The sequence below is a fragment of the Lutjanus erythropterus genome, chromosome 17 (genome assembly GCF_056507025.1).
Source record: "Lutjanus erythropterus isolate fLutEry1 chromosome 17, fLutEry1.hap2, whole genome shotgun sequence".
Taxonomy (NCBI): domain Eukaryota; kingdom Metazoa; phylum Chordata; class Actinopteri; order Lutjaniformes; family Lutjanidae; genus Lutjanus; species Lutjanus erythropterus.
This window is the reverse complement of record NC_139333.1, coordinates 1226868-1251327: the sequence shown is the minus strand read 5'-3', so window position 1 is coordinate 1251327 and position 24460 is coordinate 1226868. Positions and strand designations below refer to the sequence as shown.

The 24460-nt window shown below is 39.6% G+C and overlaps 2 protein-coding genes and 1 pseudogene across 2 annotated transcripts; all 3 read right to left on the bottom strand.

Annotated features, from left to right (window-relative positions):
- Positions 1 to 841: 841 nt before the first annotated feature.
- On the bottom strand, positions 842 to 7868 carry LOC146311495 (stonustoxin subunit beta-like). The gene is made up of 3 exons (XM_084740162.1): positions 7768 to 7868; positions 3752 to 5227; positions 842 to 2217 (listed from the first exon to the last, which is right to left on the bottom strand). Exons 1-3 carry the CDS (start codon positions 7856 to 7858, stop codon positions 1667 to 1669), a joined length of 2118 nt encoding a protein of 705 aa, XP_084596288.1. The 5' UTR covers positions 7859 to 7868; the 3' UTR covers positions 842 to 1666.
- Positions 7869 to 9475: 1607 nt separating this feature from the next.
- Positions 9476 to 12177, bottom strand: LOC146311494 (hydroxycarboxylic acid receptor 2-like; annotated as a pseudogene).
- A 1320-nt stretch (positions 12178 to 13497) lies between these two features.
- Positions 13498 to 21436, bottom strand: LOC146311493 (stonustoxin subunit beta-like). Its single transcript, XM_084741169.1, has 4 exons — positions 21353 to 21436; positions 21120 to 21220; positions 16411 to 17886; positions 13498 to 14873 (listed from the first exon to the last, which is right to left on the bottom strand). Exons 2-4 carry the CDS (start codon positions 21208 to 21210, stop codon positions 14323 to 14325), a joined length of 2118 nt encoding a protein of 705 aa, XP_084597295.1. The 5' UTR covers positions 21211 to 21220; positions 21353 to 21436; the 3' UTR covers positions 13498 to 14322.
- Between the last annotated feature and the right edge of the window lie 3024 nt (positions 21437 to 24460).

Genomic DNA, 24460 nt, shown 5'->3' with positions numbered 1-24460 from the left:
GAACCTGGGCACAGGAGATCACAGCACCACACAGACACTGTGGCACGTAACAATAGTTAAACCACGTCTGATCGTCCACCTCTCAGTCTCTCACATGCACATAGTATAACGATTTCTTTTATTATTTGATCAATGATTATTTTATTAATCAAACACAATTTTGACAACAGGTCAAAGAGACTACCATCCTAACTTCTTGGCAGGAAAACTAAAGCCACACCTTCATATAAAGACACTAGTCAGTTCATGACAGGATGAACAAGAATTGACCTGATAAACTAGTAATTTGCCCACATCTCCAGATGTGCCTAAATTTAATATGAATTTATTTATTATAGGCCAACTTTGGTTTACATTTGTTTTTTGTATTTTAGAGACTTGGTGTGCACTGCCTTGTTGGAGCCTTGTCGTCTCTTCAGCACTATTTAAGTACTTTACACGGCATAAGTTTGGTTCTTTTTTAAATGATGAAGTTAATTTAGATCAATGTTTGAAACACTTTTGTATTTGTTAAATAGAGTCATTTAATTTTTGAAGTGACAGTCACTTTTTTTATTTTTAACAGTAAGAACTGGGGCTTAAGTTACAAAAGGCTGATTAAGGTTCTGTTCCAACGCTGGATTTTTAGTTATTAATCTTAGCACAAATAGACTTTTCTGACCTAACTGTAGTTTGGTTACTGTACTGTAATATGAATTCATGTGTACACAACATTCTTAATGTTTGGAAAATTTGCAATAGATATTTTTTATTTTTGTGTGGCCTGTTGAAAATCCTTATATGTCATTGACCACCTGGCAATTTTGCAATTCCACTGACAAATAAGAAGGAGACCAAAATCTCTCTCATTATTGTCACTCTTTATTAATGCTCAGAGCACAGTACACAACACAAAGGACAGTTCATAATGTGGACACTGAAGAGACGCTTTCACTCCTTTTATAACTTGGAGCCGTCTTTATCTCATGTATTTTCTTCTCCCTCCAGCCGAGGTTGTCTTCCTGGTCTGGTCTGTTCCCGTCTCAGGTGCTGTGGCAGTTTACTGCCCTCCTACCAACTATCTGCCCCGGCTGCTCTGGCTGTTACTGATCTGAGGCACCTTTGTTTCTAGTTTTACTACCTGACAACAATCTAATATTTTCCTGCACTGATGAACCCTGAACAGACTTTTAATCACGTACACTCCACAAACACTTCACAAGCTATAGGGTTCTCTCAGGTTAAAGGTTCTATGGTACAAGATTCAGAACAATCAGAGGAAATAAACATGATTATATGGGAAGATATTTAAACATTACAAGAGACAAAGATAACACAGATATATGATTAAAAGTGTGATATGTGTAATTTCCCTCACAATCCTCATGATTACATGAACAATAAAGATACTGATTATTTGTGCAGTATGTGTAATTTCCCTCACCGCTTTTGATTATTATTGATCAATGGTAAAATTGAACATCATGAATAAAGAAACTCCTGGACTTCAGAAATTCTATTACTCCACTCTGGTCCATGAGTACAGTGTATGTGACTAACATGGTGGAGCTTCACACACATACACACAATGAAAATAAAACAATGACAGAAATATTCAACAATAATTCTGTGAAAGTGGAGTGAACTGGACTGAATTTGAACTGAATCATGTGACTCAATCATGAGATTACAGAGGCAGGAATATGTAGTTGGAATTACGCCAAATCAAGAATATTGGGTAAACAGGCTCAGAGAATTTGGCACGGAAGGTGTGGAGATGAGTCAGTGTATCAGCTGAGACTTTGTAGTAAGACAGAGTGCCAGCATCCCAGTCCAGGTAGATTCCCAGACGGGTGAGGCCATGAGCAGGAAATCGCAAATTCTGGTACTGGTTAGGATGAGCTGTATACAGAGTAGGGTGTGGTGGGGACCATCTGTGGCCTAAAGCCCAACAGATGTTACTCCATCCAAGCTTGCATCGGTCACTTTTTCCTTTCCTTCCTATACCTGTGTAGGAAACACCTACAGCTACATCTTCACTTTGCCCAGCACTCCACTCTACCTCCCAGTAACATCGCCCAGTCAGCCCCTCTCTGGACATAACCTGTCGAAAGAAATCAAATCTCTGTGGGAGGTCAGTACATTTACGCCATCCTACACATGCGGCCTTCTTGTTTCCCTTAGACAAAGTGAGGTAGTTGTGTGCTGTGTCTGGGTCCAGAGTGACATCACGGGCATCTGAAGGACAGAACAAGATGTGATCATGATTACAGCTCGCACTCGATTTACTTTAGACAGCCATTTAATGATAAATAATTAAATAATAATAAAATAAATGTTAAATAAATGTGGATATGAAATAAATCCTGAAATAGATGGTTATTAATATGTAAATAAATATAAATACATAAATGAGTCATCATAGTTAGATACATAAATATATTTGTGTGGAAAAAAGTTTTTGAAAAGACAGCTGTTATTTATTTAAGGAAACTTTTATTTCCCATTTATATGCAAATGAAGGGGCCTGGTTATCTCATAGATTCGGATTCTAAGCAAGACACCCAAAGACAGCATCGGAGACTGAAGAATGGACGCCAATTTGGTGACAGAGAATACAGAGAGTACAGTACTAAGATGGTTTCATTGTCTGGTTTGGGTCCTGGCATCCTGCTCTGCCTCAACTTTCTGTGATTTACCACATTTTCTGATGGACAGAGAAATTGTTGCTTGAGTAGCTAAGCAGTACTGTAGCTAGTTAGTCTTAGCTCAGATAGCTGTGCTTGAGATAACCACATCTCTTAACTTGCGTTGAACAGTTGTAAGTAAAAAGATGTGGGAAATAAATGTGGCATGATGAAATAAAAGCCTCATTTAGTTATTTTATAGCAATGTTTACTTATTTATTTATTTAATGTTGACTAAAACGGCATTCCAAAAATTTTTGCATCTTAAACTGTCCAGGTTCTTAAGTTACATTTGTGAAGAACCTTCATTTTATGTTTCTGCTTCCCTAATTTCCAGAAATAATTTAACTATAATATTCCACACATCCTTATACATAAATAGTTATACAGTTATCTGAAGTTACAAGCATTTCTTGAATCTGACGTGGCATCTGTATCTGAGCCCTTCATATTAAAAAAAACTGAGAGAAGTTTACGATCAGAATATAAAAAATGTTCTTGCATGAGGTCCAATGTAGTATATGCAGTCCAATTCAGCGAGGAAAGGACGGACCTGAGCCGTGCTACGAAGGGAGTTCAACACAGCCAGGCTCTCTTTGCTAGACCTGTCTTAACAAAACCTCGACCCCCAAAACCCCAGTCAGAAATAATGGATATCCCAATAGGGCTTATCAACTTTCTTTATTCACCTGGACTTTCTGCTTCAGGTTCTGTGTGCACTCAACTAACAAGGGTTGTTTAGTGTGTCATTTGACTCTTTTGCTTTTGCTCTTTTTCTCAAGTAAACTTCTGATTGCAGGACTTTATCTTGTAACGAAGTATGTTTACATAGTTGTACTAAATATTTATACTAAAGTAAGCGATCTACAGTACTTCTGCTAACACTATGCATCAAAAGTCCTGTTGGTTGTTTTTCTTGAGATCCCTTTCTAAAGCAATTTTAATGTAAGCGATGAGAAAAAAACCCCATATTTTTTAAAGAAAAGCTCAAAATGATGTCTGTGAATAACAAAAGGTGTTGCAACTCAGATTCATGAAGGGCAGTAAATTTAGTATTTATGTGACAGTTAAAATAAAGTACTTACACCAGAGTAAATCTCTTCTGTCTTTGTCAGTCTCCACATTAGTGATGTTTGGCATTGAGAAATTATCAGTGACCAGAATGCCTTTCTTGTAATGGTAGATAGTTGCTCCTTTGTATTTCTCATTTGCAATGGCCGCTACCAGGAACCGGAAACTGCTGATGTTCTTCAAGCCTTTGGCAACTTTGTTGAACTCTTTGGCTTTTTCTCTCATGTTTGTTAAAACTGCAGCTGATTTGTACCATGGGTCTTTTGTTGGTTGTGCAGTAGATTGTGATTTCAAGTCGACCACGTAGTCTTTTAGTGCTTGAAGGTAGGAGTCAGTAGTGTCCAGGGAGGTGAACACAAAGCACAGAGCATCTTCTACACCTGCAGCAAGAATCTCTCTGTCCAACTCTGACTCATCTGAAACCATCTTTATTCCCTCCATTATGTCTACACAGGACCTGATGATGATGATTTCTCTCTCTTTATGATCCAACCACTCGCTCAGCTTTTCTTGACCGAATGGTGACTTCTTCCTGTCTTCGAAGAGTTTGTCTAATTTGCTCTCATCTTCTTTTCCTTCACGGATGAGAGGAAGTGTCTTCATCATGGTCTGCTGGAGGTGAAATGCATAATAACTACACAGGTTTTTGAAACGGCTCAACTCTTCTCTGATCTGTGGAAATTTCTCGACCACTTTGTCGGCAAGAGAATCATCGCATCTCATTTGCATTTCCTTTAAATCTTCTAAATCATCCTGCACCTTCATCACCAGTCCAGTGCTGATGCCTGTCTTCAGCTCAGGAGATGTGAGAGTTAATTTCGCCAGTGGCATCAGCCAGACCTTCAATGGAACACTCTCCTTCTCTGCATTTTCCCTCAGCAGCTTTGGAAGTTCAGCATAGGTCTTCACTGCTTCTACAAATGTTGCAGGGTTGCTTTCAAGGAGAAGGTCTCCAAAGAATTTGCAGGAGAATTTATTGATCAGCTCTTCTTCTTTATTAGTCAGTTTGATGCTGACACTCCCCTCAAGTTCAAATGAAGGGATCTTGTTTATCACAGCTTCCACGCTGGCCTGGATTTCCTGAACACTGCTGGACTCTAACTGCTCACTGTCAAACACAAAGAAAGCATTTGCCCCATAAAGGATTCCTGTGACTACATGTGTTGCAACACCCTTCTCAATAACTTCTTTCTGTTTGGTGTCCATGGCTTTGAAGTTAATCATTGATAACTCTTTGAAGTGTGTGGTAGCTTTGTACTGAAACGTCACTCTGCTCTGATTCTTGAACTTCTTCGTATCATTCAGATACTTTGCAGATCCTCCAACTTCAACCAGTCCACTCATGTAACTGACCTTCAGAGAAGCTTCAATATCCAGCAGAGAGGACTTGGATTCAATCGTGTCAGATGCAGAAATTTGAGAATGACTGCTCCCATGATGCTTTTGAGCTGTGTTCTCTTTCAGAGTTTTATCATCCCACAGTTTCAAACCTAGAGAAATTGGAAAACATCAGTCATCTGATAAAGGAAATTCATTTTGTGAAACAGCTACTAAATTTATTGATTGATTAATTATTTTGCATAAAGTTGATTAATTCAGAAATTACAGGATGGAGACAAATCCACTCCAGTAAAATTAATTACACCAATTCATTGTCTCCACAGAGGACTCTGACCTAAAGTTGCTTTGCTGATCACTCTGTCTGTGCCACTGAATAAAAAATGTTTTAATATCAATATACAGTAATTTTTTAAAGTATTTAAAAACCATCCAAACCACTCAAGCCTATTTTAACCTGCACAATGTGACCAAAAACTGCCCAATCCAGCAACACTGGATTGATGCATCAGTTTTATCTATTTAATAATGTCACAAAAATTAGATATCAGTCACAGCATGAGATTAAATGGAGTTTACTGCAGAATGAGTACGGCTACCTTTGATATTTTAAATAGTGGTGTGTGTGTGTGTCTGTGTGTGTGTGTGTGTGCAAATTTAAGTTCCAGAAGTCAGGACAACACAACCGCATGGCAGCATCTTGGCGGCCTGTACAATCTTCCCCATTCACTATGGCAGTTGAGCTCATTATCCAGATATTAAAATGGGTGATTGGAGGTGAACACTTCAAGAGTGGAATGTGTCTTTCTCTGATCAGGGCTTGTGTGCATGACATGACTACACTTACAAAAACAAAAGAAAGCACCAAACGACCAATGGACAAGCTCCAGGGAAACATCAAACTCCTGAAGCATGTCATCGTGAAAGGCCGACTAAGTGATGACAGGTTCCAAACCACTGATGAGCCAATACCAATTGTCCTGAGGAAGCCCATCAACAGCCTTGGACAGTGGTACAATGCAGAGCTCAAAGACACTGAGCAGCTGGAACAACTTAGGCAGGATATAATTAGCAGCCTCAGGCAAATCAATACATTACTCTCCCAATGAAGCTGAAGCTGTGGTGTGTTCAGTTTGGACTGCTGCCCGGACTCATGTGGCCAATCACCGTCTACGATGTCAGTCAATCTCATGACAATCGACTAGAGAGAGACTGGGGAATGCACAGCTGAGGAAATGGCTGGGGCTACCGAGATATCTCAGCAGTATAAGGCTGTACAGGATTGGAGCCCTGTCACTGACTATCCCCAGTCTGATGGAGAAATGTGCCAAAGTAAGACTGGAGATGACACTCACAGAATCTCTGGACTGGTAAGAGGTGATGCTCCAACCCTTGCCACTAGAAAAAAGTGGATCCCAGCTGCTGCAGTAGTGGATACAGAATCCCTAGGACACGGTGGACCATGTCCAACAGGGTAGAGAGCGTTTTGTCCTTGGAAAAATTAAACTTACCTAGCAAAAGGCTACTCCAACTGAACTCTAGCTCCACCAGGAAAAACTTCAAGGTGTGCCAGGGCCATATCCCAAGCTAGCTGAACGAGATAGGATGCCCTCAAGGGGAGTAAAATCACATGGAATGGGCTGTGGAGGCTAAAATGCTGAGCTTCACCATCACAGACCAATATAATGTCCTGCCCCTCCCACAAACCCAAACCTTCATTGGGAGATGATCCAGCCTGTCCTCTGTGTGTGGTTCTGGTAACCCTCATGCACATCTTGGTAGGATGTAAATCCAGCCTGACTCAAGGCAGATACACCTGGTGGCACAACCGAGTACTGTCCTGTTTGGCAGCTGAACTAGAGCACATGAGAGTAACTGCCAACACCATGCTTCTCCAGACCCAGGAGAAGATCCCACACCTCCCAGAGGAGAGAAACATGCGGCACGCCACTATACTTCCTACTTAAGCCTGGTGAACCCAGCCAGGGAGTGGGAAATGCAAGATGACTTAGACACAATGGGTTAGGATTAGACACAAAGACGTGAAAATCAAGACATATGTTCAGTGTTCATTAAGCTAGTGTATTGAAAAAAACATTGTGTTTTATGTTTAGGTGGTGCCACAGATCAAGAAGTGTGTATCTCATAATTGGCTGTATGGATTTGTATGAAAACTGTTTAAATTGAAATGTTTAGATATTTCACAATCAAACTCCATCAAAGTCAGAAGTTCATCACTCTAAATTTTTTGTAACATGCAAAATCTGTTAACACCTATAGTTCCGGGTTTAAATGCAACCAAAATCATTCTGTAGATGGTAGATAACAGGTGCATTGAAAGGTGTTTAGATGTGTGTGTGTGTGTGTCTGATCAACGATCGGTTCTTACAAGCATCCAAACACTCCCAGTCTGCCTGGACCCTGTTCATTGTCACTAGCAGCTATGTTTGCATTTTTAATGATTTTGTTTAACTCAGCAAAAGTTTAGCAACTTAATAAATTATGCACAAAGTTATTATGTGCAATAAAAGTGTAAAAGAAAATCACCATATATCGTCTACAAGCCTGTGAACTACATTCGACTGCCTGAAACTTGTTAGTCTTTTGTCTTGTTCCAGAGGTCAAATCTGAAGTGCCTCCATGTCAAATTATGAATGTAATATTTCTTCAGTATGTGAATGTCAAGTCTTACCTGGGATGAGTTTATCTTTCCGAGCATCATAGAGCATTCCAAGGGTGAAGGGTCGACCCAGGGCAGCAACTGTTATGTGATCTGAGGACATTTTCTCCAACCTGTTGAGAAATGTGAAGTGAGTGACCACACAGTCTTCAGTTTTTTACAGAGTTTTTAACACTGGGAATCGACTCTCAGTAACACAGTCAGTAAAAGTCTGAACACGTTTTTGTCGCCCAGTTTGTCCTCACCTGGTGAAGGTGTGTAGATCAGCTGAGTTGTGTGTGAGTCTTCTTGACTTCTAACTGGAGCAGCCAGTCTGATGATCTGTGATGCTGCGACTTAGATCTTATATAGCTTAGACTTATTTCCTGTCAGATACCCGCCTCTCCTGACTCCTCCCACCCCACGCCCCGTGACACGCCTCCAGACATGACAGCAGCCATTTGTAACAGACCTGGGGTCAGATTATGAAAATCGTTCTATGAAAAACAAGGCAATACTGCGACAGGCAACAGGTGACTTTGGGGCTTCCTTCATTGCTTTCTGGCAGACGTTTGCATAATTCAAAAGATGTCAGAGCAGTTAAACCTGGAGGGGGAAACACATCAGCCAACGGTGTGATGATCGCTGTATTTGCCTGCATGCCGTTAAAATATTCTGCTTAAAAATGAAGTTATCTCATTATCAGGGGTGGAAAAGTACTGAAAATCTGTATTCAAGTACAACTACTCTTACATTACTACATATTACCCAATTATAAGAAAAAGGACTTAAGTAAAAGTACAAAGAACTCAACTAATGATCTAACAGAACAATGACTAATCTAATCAAATTTGACATTAAATTATAATATTAACTTAGTAACTTTTAAAAGAAGACAAACACATTCTTCCTCTTTTCACAAACAGAGCTCAGCAGTGAGGTTCCAGACGTTAAAATCCCGTTCGTTCATATTCTGCAGAGAGGTTTAGATTATTGGTCAGGATGTCGTAACCCTCCAATGTGGACTTACCACAAATTCTGACATCAACACAACACCAACTACAATATACTGCAACACCTTTATTATCACTGTAATCCTGATGACAACTAAATTTAAGACCATGTTGCATCATTACAATGGATTGTGGGATGGGTAGTTTCCTAATATAATACGCTACGTTTGCTAGCACCTCTCCTAACTGAAGACAGTTATAACAGCCATCATTGTGACTTGTATACTAAGGTTGGGTGAACCTCTCAGTGTAAGATGTGAAAGATACTGGGTTTTATTTATTTATAAAGCTCTTATCACTCTTTTACCTTCTTACATCAGTTCAATACTTTCTTTTAATGTGAGCTCTTACCAAACTCAGTCTAGTGACTGGATTACGCTGCAGGTGCCGACTGTTTTTACTGAACTTGGAATATCCAGTTTTTCATATTGTGCACCTGCAACATGGAACAACATGTAAAACAATTCAAAGTTTTCCTCATTTTCATCCCTACGACAATTCAAATCTTTAACTGTATCACATTTCACTTCTAGATGTTCCTGTTTTAATGATGAATGAGTTTTACATTTGAACTGTTTTCATTCATTATTGACACTTTAATTCATTTGTAATATTTTATTGTGGCTTTTATTGCTTTTTACTTCTTGTAAAAAGAAAATCTCAAAATGAACTTACTTCTGCCATCATAAGTTCTCATCCATATCCCTAATATTCACCAGTCCTCACTTCTATAGTCGTTTCTCCAGGTTCTTACACCTGACACACACTGCCCACCTCAACCCGTGCATGACGGCTTCCTCACTGAACTGCATGTGTGGGTCAACATAGGGCCCCAGAGTCAACTCTGGGACACACACAGGATGGCAAAGACAAGAGACAGAAAGACTGAATGTAATGTGCTAAGAATGTAGTGTCACTAGTCTGACAGATACTTTCTTCTGAATCCTCTCATGTCACACTTCCAGACATGAGCACCGTTTCAAAATGTGTATATTTTGTTCCATAAAGACAAAAGGTCACTTAGTGTTCTCCTTTGTTTTTATAGTCAAACCACGTCTGATCGTCCACCTCTCAGTCTCTCACATGCACATAGTATAACGATTACTTTTATTATTTGATCAATGATTATTTTATTAATCAAACACAATTTTGACAACAGGTCGAAGAGACTACCATCCTAACTTCTTGGCAGGAAAACTGAAGCCACACCTTCATATAAAGACACTTTACATGGCATAAGTTTGGTTCTTTTTTTAATGATGAAGTTAATTTAGATCAATGTTTGAAATACTTTTGTATTTGTTAAATAGAGTCATTTAATTTTTGAAGTGACAGTCACTTTTTTATTTTTAACAATAAGAAGTGGGGCTTAAGTTACAAAAGATTGATTACGTTTCTGTTCCAATGCTGGATTTTTAGTTATTAATCTTAGCACAAATAGACTTTTCTGACCTAACTGTGACTTCACAACTCACCCACTGACTCAGTTTTTTTCTCTAGCCATGACGTTTGCAATGGTTTATGGCAATTTCAGTTTCAACAATCTATGAGCATGAGAAAGGCCACGTTCTGTGTTCCAACAATGTTTTTATCTGTTCTGCAGACATGACACTAGCTTTCAGTTAGATAAACAAAGTTGTGTTTGTTTGCACTTTTGATTCAAAAGCAGTAAGAAAGAAAACATTGAATACACACACACATATTTACTTTTCTCAATTCAAAAATCTCAAAAAAGAGACTTCCCCTACCGCGTAAATTAAACCTGAACTTAACAACTGACCTCAAAGTTTTTTTTCACCTTGGGACAAAACATTTGTCCAAATTCCACCTGCCATCACAATTTTTCTGGTCTTTAGTCTGAAATGTGTCCTCAACAATTTTAATTCTACTCAAATCATATAATAATAAAACGTTAAGACACCAAGAAACACTTTGTAACAGCCACTGTTGGTCGCCTGTATCCTGCCTGTAGTGCAGGGCAGAGAGCTGCAGAGGGCCTTTCTGAACATGGAGCTGGAGAACACATAGATGATGGGTTCTAGAGCCAAATTCAGGAAGTTCAGCGCAAAGACAGGATAGTGAGCTGGGTGAAAGCATATAAATAGGTGCAGTCCCATGGGCAGCACGAGCGGATGATCCACACCCCATTTGTTTTCACCGTGGTGGGTAAGAAGCACACCATGAATGCTGTGACGATGGCGGTGCACACTTGCATTGCCTGTCAAACCTTGTCTGGTTTTCCCATCCTCCGTGGAGCAGTGGAACCTGGAGCAGTGGCGTAACTGGGCTGTATTCCACATGGGTTTTGAGGTCAAAGGGGCCTGACATTGGCGTAAACTTATTGTTTCATTTTTCAGCTCCGTTTTATATATTCACACACGTTTGTTTTGTCTCTGCTCCAAACCATGGATGTATTATGGTCTAAATGCGCACCACTGTCAGAGTGTCTTGTTCCCATGACAACTGACCGGAGAAAGACACATGGCACGTCATGTTTATGGGCTTCAACTGTGGCTGTGGCCACACCAAGCAGCTGGAGCGGATCCAGGTTCGGTCACGTTCAAATTACCGGTAGTGTCGGTTCTTGTGACAACCCTAGTCTCAAGTCTGAGATCATGATAGCGCCGTGTTACAGCAGACAGTGCTTGTTTACCTGCTGTGGCCGTGCTGCTGCTCGGACCCGTGTCGTCACTGGCCTGGCTCCTCCCACCAAGACAGAAGAGATCTGTCAGTTTGGTGCATTTGGCCGCATCCTTAACTTTTTTTTCTTTTTTGCCCTACGCTTATCTGCACCACACATCTCTTTTTCTGGTGGCTTCTTTCTTTTCAGCATCTTTGCAAATCTCCTCTACCTTGCTTGCTTTTTTTGTTTCTTTTTTTCCAGAAAAATAAGGGTCACTGTCTGAGCGGCTGAGCCAATCACATTCAATAGACGCATGGATCAGTTCAAATTGGGAGGGGTCGCTCGTATCCCCCCTTACATGCAACAAAATGCAGTGACCCAGTCTGACGTTACACTCTGTGCTACCTGCCGCTGCGAGGGTCAACCGCGGCAACATTACATTAAAAAAAAAAGAAAAAAAGTTTGACCACAAGAGGGCCCATGGGTTTACAAAACCCACCAACCCTACGTCATCTACGCCACTGACCTGGAGATACAGATGGAGCAAAATAGCAGCATGGCCAGAGGGATGATGAACTCCAGCACCATCAGTATACAGTGCATGATGACCAGGATGATGATGGCGCGTGACGGCTCTTTGTAAGAAGTGAAGAAGAAGCATTGGGTGTTGCTGCCGCTGCCCTTGATGTGGTTGTAAGCCAGCGTGGGAACCTGAGGGCTGATCACCAGAATCCAGACAAACACTGACACAAATTCAGCTCGTCGCTTGATCATACAGTTGAACTGGTGGTGAGGATGGACCACCAAGAGCAAGAAGACAGTAAAGAATGCATCATTTTACATTATTTAGCATGATTTTAGTCCAGCTGTGTTTACAGTTTCTGATCCACCAGCCTCAGCCAGACAACACTGTAATACATGTTTTATTTAAATTAACACAGATAAATGAGTATCCACTACTGTTGGACTAAAATTAATCTGCCATTTCTCTTGGAGTCGTAGTCACTGATAAGCAACTACATAGTGGCCCAACTGTGAAATTATGTTGCATGATGCACAGCAGTTTAAAGGAACAGCTTACCCCAAAATGAAAAAATATATAATTTTTCCTCTAACTTTCTAGAAAGAAGCACATGTTAAATTTTCAAATTTTTTGTTGTTGTTATTATTATTATTTTTTGGTTAGTTTGCTTTGAGAACAACAAGCTTAGTGCCATTCAGTCCCATTATACTGCAGAGAAGGCAGACATGTCTATGACTGATGTCTCCAAACTTTGCATCTGACATCAAAACAATTTAGACAGATGAAAATCACTCCAAGACAGAGGAGAGATATGTATTGTTGTTTTTTGTGTGGACTGTATTTTAAAAAGACTGTTCCCTATAAGTTTACATCGTGAAAGAAGTGCCTATAAAAAAATGAATAAATAATTTTTGGGGTCACAGAATCACTGTGAAAAGAATGTTTGTCAATCTGATTTTAATCCATTTGGTCCAATAAGATTTGGAAAGTCTAGAAGATCTGCATGATTAAATCATTTTATCCCGTTCAAGTTAGACTGAGAGCTGAACCTTAAGTTAACCAATCAGCAGAAGGAAATCTCCACAGCGCTTGTTCTTTAGACAGAACAACATGGATGATCCAGGTAATTTAATACCAAGAAGTCGGTTAGGAATGAACAGAGGCTTGTATTCAGTTCTTTCTGGACAATAATCTGCTGGCACAGATCACCTATATGGCCATTTTTCTGATGATAGTTATTCAACACTGTTACTTCTATAGAAGTCAGCATTTTTACAGTGACTTTAAATAGAATGAATTAGGTTTGTTTGACCACGTTTCCATTTGTACCACTAACACTTGCAGTGGTAGTTGCTGCACACTTCAACCATTTATTCATTACATGACATTATTTAAGGCCAGGGCCAATTCATCTTGATGAAAAACACTAAAATCACTTCATTTAAAACTGTAATATGAATTCATGTGTACACAACATTCTTAATGTTTGGAAAATTTGCAATACGTATTTTTTATTTTTGTGTGGCCTGTTGAAAATCCTTATATGTCATTGACCGCCTGGCAATTTTGCAATTCCACTGACAAATAAGAAGGAGACCAAAATCTCTCTCATTATTGTCACTCTTTATTAATGCTCAGAGCACAGTACACAACACAAAGGACAGTTCATAATGTGGACACTGAAGAGACGCTTTCACTCCTTTTATAACTTGGAGCCGTCTTTATCTCATGTATTTTCTTCTCCCTCCAGCCGAGGTTGTCTTCCTGGTCCGGTCTGTTCCCGTCTCAGGTGCTGTGGCAGTTTACTGCCCTCCTACCAACTATCTGCCCCGGCTGCTCTGGCTGTTACTGATCTGAGGCACCTTTGTTTCTAGTTTTACTACCTGACAACAATCTAATATTTTCCTGCACTGATGAACCCTGAACAGACTTTTAATCACGTACACTCCACAAACACTTCACAAGCTATAGGGTTCTCTCAGGTTAAAGGTTCTATGGTACAAGATTCAGAACAATCAGAGGAAATAAACATGATTATATGGGAAGATATTTAAACATTACAAGAGACAAAGATAACACAGATATATGATTAAAAGTGTGATATGTGTAATTTCCCTCACAATCCTCATGATTACATGAACAATAAAGATATTGATTATTTGTGCAGTATGTGTAATTTCCCTCACCGCTTTTGATTATTATTGATCAATGGTAAAATTGAACATCATGAATAAAGAAACTCCTGGACTTCAGAAATTCTATTACTCCACTCTGGTCCATGAGTACAGTGTATGTGACTAACATGGTGGAGCTTCACACACATACACACAATAAAAATAAAACAATAGCAAAGATATTCAACAATAATTCTGTGAAAGTGGAGTGAACTGGACTGAATTTGAACTGAATCATGTGACTCAATCATGAGATTACAGAGGCAGGAATATGAAGTTGGAATTACGCCAAATCAAGAACATTGGGAAAACAGGCTCAGAGAATTTGGCACGGAAGGTGTGGAGATGAGTCACTGTATCAGCTGAGACTTTGTAGTAAGACAGAGTGCCAGCATCCCAGTCCAGGTAGATTCCCAGACGGGTGAGGCCATGAGCAGGAAATCGCAAATTCTGGTACTGGTTAGGATGAGCTGTATACAGAGTAGGGTATGGTGGGGACCATCTGTGGCCTACAGCCCAACAGATGTTACTCCATCCAAGCTTGCACTGGTCACTTTTTCCTTTCCTTCCTATACCTGTGTAGGAAACACCTACAGCTACATCTTCACTTTGTCCACCACTCCACTCTACCTCCCAGTAACATCGCCCAGTCAGCCCCTCTGTGGCCATAACTTGTCGAAAGAAATCAAATCTCTGTGGGAGGTTAGCACGTTTATGCCATCCTACACATGCGGCCTTCTTGTTTCCCTCAGACAAAGTGAGGTTGTTGTGTGCTGTGTCTGGGTCCAGAGTGACATCACGGGCATCTGAAGGACAGAACAAGATGTGATCATGATTACAGCTCGCACTCGATTTACTTTAGACAGCCATTTTAGTCAATAATAAATAATTACATAATAATTACATCAATGTTAAATAAATGTGGATATGAAATAAATTCTGAAATAGATGGTTATTAATATGTAAATAAATATAAATACATAAATGAGTCATCATAGTTAGATACATAAATATATTTGTGTGGAAAAAGTTTTTGAAAAGACAGCTGTTATTTATTTAAGGAAAATTTTATTTCCCATTTATATGCAAATGAAGGGGCCTGGTTATCTCATAGATTCGGATTCTAAGCAAGACACCCAAAGACAGCATCGGAGACTGTATTCTCTGTCACCAAATTGGCGTCCATTCTTCAGAGAGTACAGTACTAAGATGGTTTCATTGTCTGGTTTGGGTCCTGGCATCCTGCTCTGCCTCAACTTTCTGTGATTTACCACATTTTCTGATGGACAGAGAAATTGTTGCTTGAGTAGCTAAGCAGTACTGTAGCTAGTTAGTCTTAGCTCAGATAGCTGTGCTTGAGATAACCACATCTCTTAATTTGCGTTGAACAGTTGTAAGTAAAAAGATGTGGGAAATAAATGTGGCATGATGAAATAAAAGCCTCATTTAGTTATTTTATAGCAATGTTTACTTATTTATTTATTTAATGTTGATTAAAACGGCATTCCAAAACTTTTTGCATCTAAAACTGTCCAGGTTCTTAAGTTACATTTGTGAAGTACCTTATATTTTTGTTTCTGCTTCCCTAATTTCCAGAAATAATTTAACTATAATATTCCACACATCCTTATACATAAATAGTTATACAGTTATCTGAAGTTACAAGCATTTGTTGAATCTGACATGGCATCTTTATCTGAGCCCTTCATATTAAAAAAAACTGAGAGAAGTTTACGATCAGAATATAAAAAATGTTCTTGCATGAGGTCCAATGTAGTGTATGCAGTCCAATTCAGCGAGGAAAGGACGGACCTGAGCCGTGCTACGAAGGGAGTTCAACACAACCAGGCTCTCTTTGCTAGACCTGTCTTAACAAAACCTCGACCCCCAAAACCCCAGTCAGAAATAATGGATATCCCAATAGGGCTTATCAACTTTCTTTATTCACCTGGACTTTCTGCTTCAGGTTCTGTGTGCACTCAACTAACAAGGGTTGTTTAGTGTGTCATTTGACTCTTTTGCTTTTGCTCTTTTTCTCAAGTAAACTTCTGATTGCAGGACTTTATCTTGTAACGAAGTATGTTTACATAGTTGTACTAAATGTTTATACTAAAGTAAGCGATCTACAGTACTTCTGCTAACACTATGCATCAAAAGTCCTGTTGGTTGTTTTTCTTGAGATCCCTTTCTAAAGCAATTTTAATGTAAGCGATGAGAAAAAAACATATATTTTTCAAAGAAAAGCTCAAAATGAAGTCTGTGAATAACAAAAGCTGTTGCAACTCAGATTTATGAAGGGCAGTAAATTTAGTATTTATGTGACAATTAAATTAAAGTACTTACACCAGATGAAATCTCTTCTGTCACTGACAGTCTCCACATTAGTGATGTTTGGCTTTGAGAAATCATCAGTGAGCAGAATGCCTTTCTTGTAATAGTAGATGGTTGCTCCTTTGTATTTCTCATTTGCAATGGACGCTACCAGGAACCAGAAACTGCTGCTGTTCTTCAAGGCTTTGGCAACTTTGTTGAAATCTTTGGCTTTTTCTCTCATGTCGGTTAAAATTGCAGCTGATTTGTACCATGGGTCTTTTGTTGGTTGTGCAGTAGGTTGTGATTTCAATTGTCCCACGTAGTGTTTTAGTGCTTGAAGGTAGGAGTCAGTAGTTTCCAGGGAGGTGAACACAAAGCACAGAGCATCTTCTACACCTGCAGCAAGAATCTCTCTGTCCAAGTCTGATTTATCTGGAACGATCTTTATTCCCTCCATCATGTCTACACAGGACCTGATGACGTTGATTTCTCTCTCTTTATGATCCAACCACTCGCTCAGTTTTTCTTGACTGAATGGTGACTTCTTTCTGTCTTCAAAGAGTTTGTCTAATTTGCTCTCATCTTCTTTTCCTTCACGGATGAGGGGAAGCGTCTTTGCCATGGTCTGCTGGAGGTCAGATGCATAATAATTGCACAGGTTTTTGAAACAGCTCAACTCTTGTTGAATCTGAGGAAACTGCTCAACCACTTTTTCAGCAAGAGAATCATCACATCTCATTCGTATTTCCTTTAAATCTTCTAAAGTATCCTGCACCTTCAACAACAGTCCAGGTCTGATGTCTGCCTTCTGCTCAAGACTGTTGAGATCTAAATTCGTCAGTGGCATCAGCCAGACCTTCAATGGAACACTCTCCTTCTCTGGATTTTCTTTCAGCAGCTTTGGAAGCTCAACATAGGTGTTCACTGCCTCTTCAAATGTTGTAGGATTGCTTTCAAGAAGAAGGTCTCCATAGAATTTGCAGGTGAATTTATTGATCAGGTCTTTGTCTTCATCAGTCAGCTGGACGTCAACACTCCCCTCAATCTCAAATTTAGGGATCTTTCTTATCACAGCTTCCATGCTGCCCTGGATGTCCTGAACACTGCTGGACTCTAACTTCACACTGTCAAACACAAAGAAAGCATTTGCCCCATAAAGGATTCCTGTGACTACATGTGTTGCAACGCCCTTCTCAATAACTTCTTTCTGTTTGGTGTCCATGGCTTTGAAGTTAATCATTGATAACTCTTTGAAGTGTGTGGTAGCTTTGTACTGAAATGTCACTCTGCTCTGATTCTTGAACTTCTTCGTATCATTCAGATACTTTGCAGATCCTCCAACTTCAATCAGTCCACTCATGTAACTGACCTTCAGAGAAGCTTCAATATCCAGCAGAGAGGACTTGGATTCAGTCGTATCAGATCCAGAAATCTGAGAATGACTGCTCCCATGATGCTCTTGAGTTGTGTTCTCTTCTAGAGTTTTATCATCCCACAGTTTCAAACCTAGAGAAATTGGAAAACATCAGTCATCTGATAAAGGAAAATCATTTTGTCAAAGAGTTACTACATTTACTGATGAGTTCTCTGACATAAAGTTGATTAATTCAGAAATTACAGGATGGAGATGTAGTAGTGCTTTTGAGAATCAACACTGTCATTCACTCCAGTGAAATTAATTACACCAATTCATTGTCTCCACAGAGGACTCGGACCTAAAATTGCTTTGCTGATCACTCTGCCTGTGTCCCTGAATAAAGAATGTTTTAATATTAATTATTTATTTATTACAGTAATTTTTAAAGTATTTAAAAGCCATCCAAACCACTCAAGGCCATTTTAACCTGCACAATGTGACCCAAAACTGCCCAATCTGGCAACACTGGATCGATGCATCGTGTTTACTGCAGAATGAGTACTGCTACTTACTGCTACTACTACTGATATTTTAAATAGTGGTGTGTGTGTGTGTGTGTGTGTGTGTGTGTGTGTGTGTGTGTGTGTGTGTCTACTTGCACAAGTATGCTTTCAGTTTGGACTGCTGCCCAGACTCATGTGGCCAATCACTGTCAATGATGTCAGTCAATCTCATGTCAATTGACAAGAGAGATTGGGGAACACACTCACAGAATCTCTGGACTTGGTGGTAAGAGGTGATGCTCCAACCCTTGCCACTAGAAAAAAGTGGATCCCAGCTGCTGCAGTAGTGGATACAGAATCCCTAGGACACAGTGAGCCATGTCCAACAGGGTAGAGGACATTTTGGCCTGAGAGAAATGAAACTTGCCTAGCAAAAGGTTACTCCAAATGAACACTGGCTCCTCCAAGAAGAAGCTTCAAGGTGTGCCAGGGCCATATCACAAGCCAGCTGGACAAGGTGGGATGCCCTCAAGGGGAGGAAAATCACATGGAATGGGCTGTGGAGCATGGAGGCTGAAATGCTGAGCTTCACTGTGACAGACCCATATAATGTCCTGCCCTGTCCTACAAACCCAAATCTTTTGGTGGGAGAGGATCCAGCCTGTCCTCTGTGTGTGGTTCCAGTAACCCTCATGCACATCTTGGTAGGATGTAAAACCAGCCTGACTCAAGGCAGATACACCTGGTGGCACAACCAAATACTGTCCTGTTTGGCAGCTGAACTAGAGCACATGAGAGTAACTGCCAACACCATGCTTCTCCAGACCCAGGAGAAGATCCCACACCTCCCAGAGGAGAGAAACATGCGGCAAGCCACTATACTTCCTACTTAAGCCTGGTGAACCCAGCCAGGGAGTGGGAAAACTGTTCTGACTTAGGCTAAAGACTCACATTCCCATTCATGAAGTGTAGCAACCAACCATCAACCAGATCTGATTCTCTGACACAATTTCTGTCCGCGTGCCTTCCTTGTTGAGCTGACTATTCCCTGCGAGGATGTTGTGGAAGAGGCTTTTGAGTGCAACAAGCTGCGACATGCCGACCTCGCAGCCAAAGCAGGGGAGCTGAATGTGACTGATCCTCCTTATGTTGTGATGTTCCTGGTTATGATTTACAGCCTGCAAAACAGGCATACCTGACGTATAGTATTGTTTCATATGATGCATAAAAAGAGCATAACATTACAAACTGTTTGGTCACAGTAAGCCCTTGTAAAGTGTACTATCTAAGTTGTTATATTTGAGATTATAATCACTACTGTATTCAGTTACACAGTGCTAAGTTTATGAATGAAAGCTTCTGTCCCTGTTATTAGTTATTTGTTCCATTGCAATAAGCTTCACAATCAGAGCTATATATGATATGGCTGTAGCTGTGAGAAAGATCCTCCTGCACGTTGCAGTGGTTAGGATGGACTACTCTCATCATGGCTTAATCTTCTAGTCAAGCATATGCTACTAGCAAGATCAAGCAGGTAACAGTCAGACATAGAGTGGTGCACATGCCTGCAGTGCACGGGCCCTGCTGTGGATCCAAGACTGTGTGAGAATCAGGAATAACCACTCTGGCAATTAAGAGTTACCAATTAACCTAGCATGCATGTCTTTGGACTGTGGGAGGAAGCCGGAGAACTCGGAGAGAACCCACGCAGACACGGGGAGACAGACAGAAACACCACACAGAAAGACCCTGACCCAGCCTGCTGGGGGATTCGAACTCAGAACCTTCTTGTTGTGAGGCAGCAGTGCACCACCATGCTGCCTCACCACAAAATTCATGTGTATTCACAACTTCCTTGAACATTCATTAAAATCCTTAACTGCATTTTGTTGTGGCATGATCCTTGCTAGTGAACTCATACTTAAGTATGCATTACACGATGTAATCTACTCCATTACTTTTACTGGGATTTACTTTACTGCATTTTATTAGCCAATTAGGTGATCTGATCACAGCTGGACCAATGGAAACTATGACATACAGATGAAAAAGAAATCACTGTATCAGCAGCAGGTTTAGAGTAAGGATGGTAATCATCAATCATCAACCAATTAATCACCATTAAGACCAATTAAAAATGTATTCATTGATATTTAATCCAGTGTTTCCCAACCCTGGTTCTGAGGGAACACTGCCCTGCATATTTTAGATGTTATTATTTTTCATAATTTTATCACCAACATTTTGACTTTTGTAAGGGTTTTAAGTTCAAACAGATAAACAGTGCCCCAGTATTGTACATCTGATGTCACGGCTTCAACTGCCTCGTGCATCTTTTTTCAATTAGTGTCCTGCTTTAAACATGTCAACTTCGATAACTTTTTCTCGTTTTCACAGAATATTATATTTGCTAACTCTACGCAGACTGTTGGTCCAATCAACACAAAAGTAAGTCAGTATCATATACACACTTTGCAGATCTAAAATTAAAGTGATTTCAATTTGTCAATCTGTTTGGATTTTATGAGCCAATCAGTTTTATCAAAGTGACTGATTTTTAAAAGATTTGCAAAAAGTCATGACCACGATGAGATATCAACATGAAAACCAAGATGCATGTTCAATGTTCTATATTTGCATTTTTAATGATTTTGTTTAACTCAGCAAAAGTTTAGCAAATTATTACATTATGCACAAAGTTATTATGTGCAATAAAAGTGTAAAAGAAAATCACCATATATCGTCTACAAGCCTTTGAACTACATTCGACTGCCTGAAACTTGTTAGTCTTTTGTCTTGTTCCAGAGGTCAAATCTAAAGTGCCTCCATGTCAAATTATAAATATAATATTTCTTCAGTATGTGAATGTCAAGTCTTACCTGGGATGAGTTTATCTTTCCGAGCATCATAGAGCATTCCAAGGGTGAAGGGTCGACCCAGGGCAGCAACTGTTATGTGATCTGAGGACATTTTCTCCAACCTGTTGAGAAATGTGAAGTGAGTGACCACACAGTCTTCAGTTTTTTACAGAGTTTTTAACACTGGGAATCGACTCTCAGTAACACAGTCAGTAAAAGTCTGAACACGTTTTTGTCGCCCAGTTTGTCCTCACCTGGTGAAGGTGTGTAGATCAGCTGAGTTGTGTGTGAGTCTTCTTGACTTCTAACTGGAGCAGCCAGTCTGATGATCTGTGATGCTGCGACTTAGATCTTATATAGCTTACACTTATTTCCTGTCAGATACCCGCCTCTCCTGACTCCTCCCACCCCACGCCCCATGACACGCCTCCAGACATGACAGCAGCCATTTGTAACAGACCTGGGGTCAGATTATGAAAATCGTTCTATGAAAAACAAGGCAATACTGCGACAGGCAACAGGTGACTTTGGGGCTTCCTTCATTGCTTTCTGGCAGACGTTTGCATAAATCAAAAGATGTCAGAGCGGTTAAACCTGGAGGGGGAAACGCATCAGCCAACGTTGTGATGATCGCTGTATTTGCCTGCATGCTGTTAAAATATTCTGCTTAAAAATGAAGTTATCTCATTATCAGGGGTGGAAAAGTACTGAAAATCTGTATTCAAGTACAAGTACTCTTACATTACTACATATTACCCAATTATAAGAAAAAGGACTTAAGTAAAAGTACAAAGAACTCAACTAATGATCTAACAGAACAATGACTAATCTAATCAAATTTGACATTAAATTATAATATTAACTTAGTAACTTTTAAAAGAAGACAAACACATTCTTCCTCTTTTCACAAACAGAGCTCAGCAGTGAGGTTCCAGACGTTAAAATCCCGTTCGTTCATATTCTGCAGAGAGGATTTAGATTATTGGTCAGGATGTCGTAACCCTCCAATGTGGATTTACCACAAATTCTGACATCAACACAACACCAACTACAATATACTGCAACACCTTTATCATCACTGTAATACTGATGACAACTAAATTTAAGACCATGTTGCATCATTACAATGGATTGTGGGATGGGTAGTTTCTTCACTCTTAAAATGATCACGTACACAGTCTTGTGCTTTTTCACTTTGTCTAGTCTTTTTTTGTTTTTTTGTTTTTTGATGAGATTATATGGTTTTGAAGAGCTTAAAACTCTTCATATCAGGATTTTCTTTCTCAGTGTAAGATGTGAAAGATACTGGGTTTTATTTATTTATAAAGCTCTTATCGCTCTTTTACCTTCTTACATCAGTTCAATACTTTCTTTTAATGTGAGCTCTTACCAAACTCAGTCTAGTGACTGGATTACGCTGCAGGTGCCGACTGTTTTTACTGAACTTGGAATATCCAGTTTTTCATATTGTGCACCTGCAACATGGAACAACATGTAAAACAATTCAAAGTTTTCCTCATTTTCATCCCTACGACAATTCAAATCTTTAACTGTGTCACATTTTACTTCTAGATGTTCCTGTTTTAATGATGAATGAGTTTTACATTTGAACTGTTTTCATTCATTATTGACACTTTAATTCATTTGTAATATTTTATTGTGGCTTTTATTGCTTTTTACTTCTTGTAAAAAGAAAATCTCAAAATGAACTTACTTCTGCCATCATAAGTTCTCATCCATATCCCTAATATTCACCAGTCCTCACTTCTATAGTTGTTTCTCCAGGTTCTTACACCTGACACACACTGCCCACCTCAACCCGTGCATGACGGCTTCCTCACTGAACTGCATGTGTGGGTCAACATAGGGCCCCAGAGTCAACTCTGGGACACACACAGGATGGCAAAGACAAGAGACAGAAAGACTGAATGTAATGTGCTAAGAATGTAGTGTCACTAGTCTGACAGATACTTTCTTCTGAATCCTCTCATGTCACACTTCCAGACATGAGCACTGTTTCAAAATGTGTATATTTTGTTCCATAAAGACAAAAGGTCACTTAGTGTTCTCCTTTGTTTTTATAGTCAAACCACGTCTGATCGTCCACCTCTCAGTCTCTCACATGCACATAGTATAACAATTACTTTTATTATTTGATCAATGATTATTTTATTAATCAAAGACAATTTCAGAGTCATTTAATTTTTGAAGTGACAGTCACTTTTTTATCTTTAACAATAAGAAGTGGGGCTTAAGTTACAAAAGATTGATTACGTTTCTGTTCCAATGCTGGATTTTTAGTTATTAATCTTAGCACAAGTAGACTTTTCTGACCTAACTGTGACTTCACAACTCACCCACTGACTCAGTTTTTTTCTCGAGCCATGACGTTTGCAATGGTTTATGCCAATTTCAGTTTCAACAATCTATGAGCATGAGAAAGTAGTGATGTGTCATGCGCAAAAGATGTGGCTCTGAGAGCCGATGCTTTGCAGTGAATCAGAAGAGCCGGCTCACATCGAGTGAGAGTCGACTCCCAGTTGTTTTCCTTTCGCTGCTTACCTCAGTGCTCAGCCTGAGCTCTGCTCAAGGCAGAACTTTGTTTTGATTGGTCAGCATTGCGGCCAATCAGATGTGAGGATATAGGATCATACCATTATGTGTCTGTCTGTCTGTCTGAGTGCCCCCCATCTCTAAAATGTTTGATTAAAATATTAAACGAAAGAATGGTTTTGTAACAGAATAAATGCACAAAATTAGGCAATTATGAGGCTTCTCATAAAAACACTGAACATGAAAGGGTTTTCAACATACAAACCATTAATTTTTGCAAAGTTATATTAAAATAAAGGCCTACAAAAAATCCTAAATTAAGAGCCATTCAGGAGTCAAAAGAGCCGGCTCTTCTTTGGGAGCTGAGCCAAAAGAGCCAGCTCTCTGAAAAGAGCCGAACTTCCCATCACTATGAGAAAGGTCACGTTCTGTGTTCCAACAATGTTTTTATCTGTTCTGCAGACATGACACTAGCTTTCAGTTAGATAAACAAAGTTGTGTTTGTTTGCACTTTTGATTCAAAAGCAGTAAGAAAGAAAACATTGAATACACACACACATATTTACTTTTCTCAATTCAAAAATCTCAAAAAAGAGACTTCCCCTACCGCTTAAATTAAACCTGAACTTAACAACTGACCTCAAAGTTTTTTTTCACTGTGGGACAAAACATTTGTCCAAATTCCACCTGCCATCACAATTTTTCTGGTCTTTAGTCTGAAATGTGTCCTCAAAAAAGCGTATAAGTAGGTGCAGTCCCATGGGCAGCACGAGCGGATGATCCACACCCCATTTGTTTTCACCGTGGTG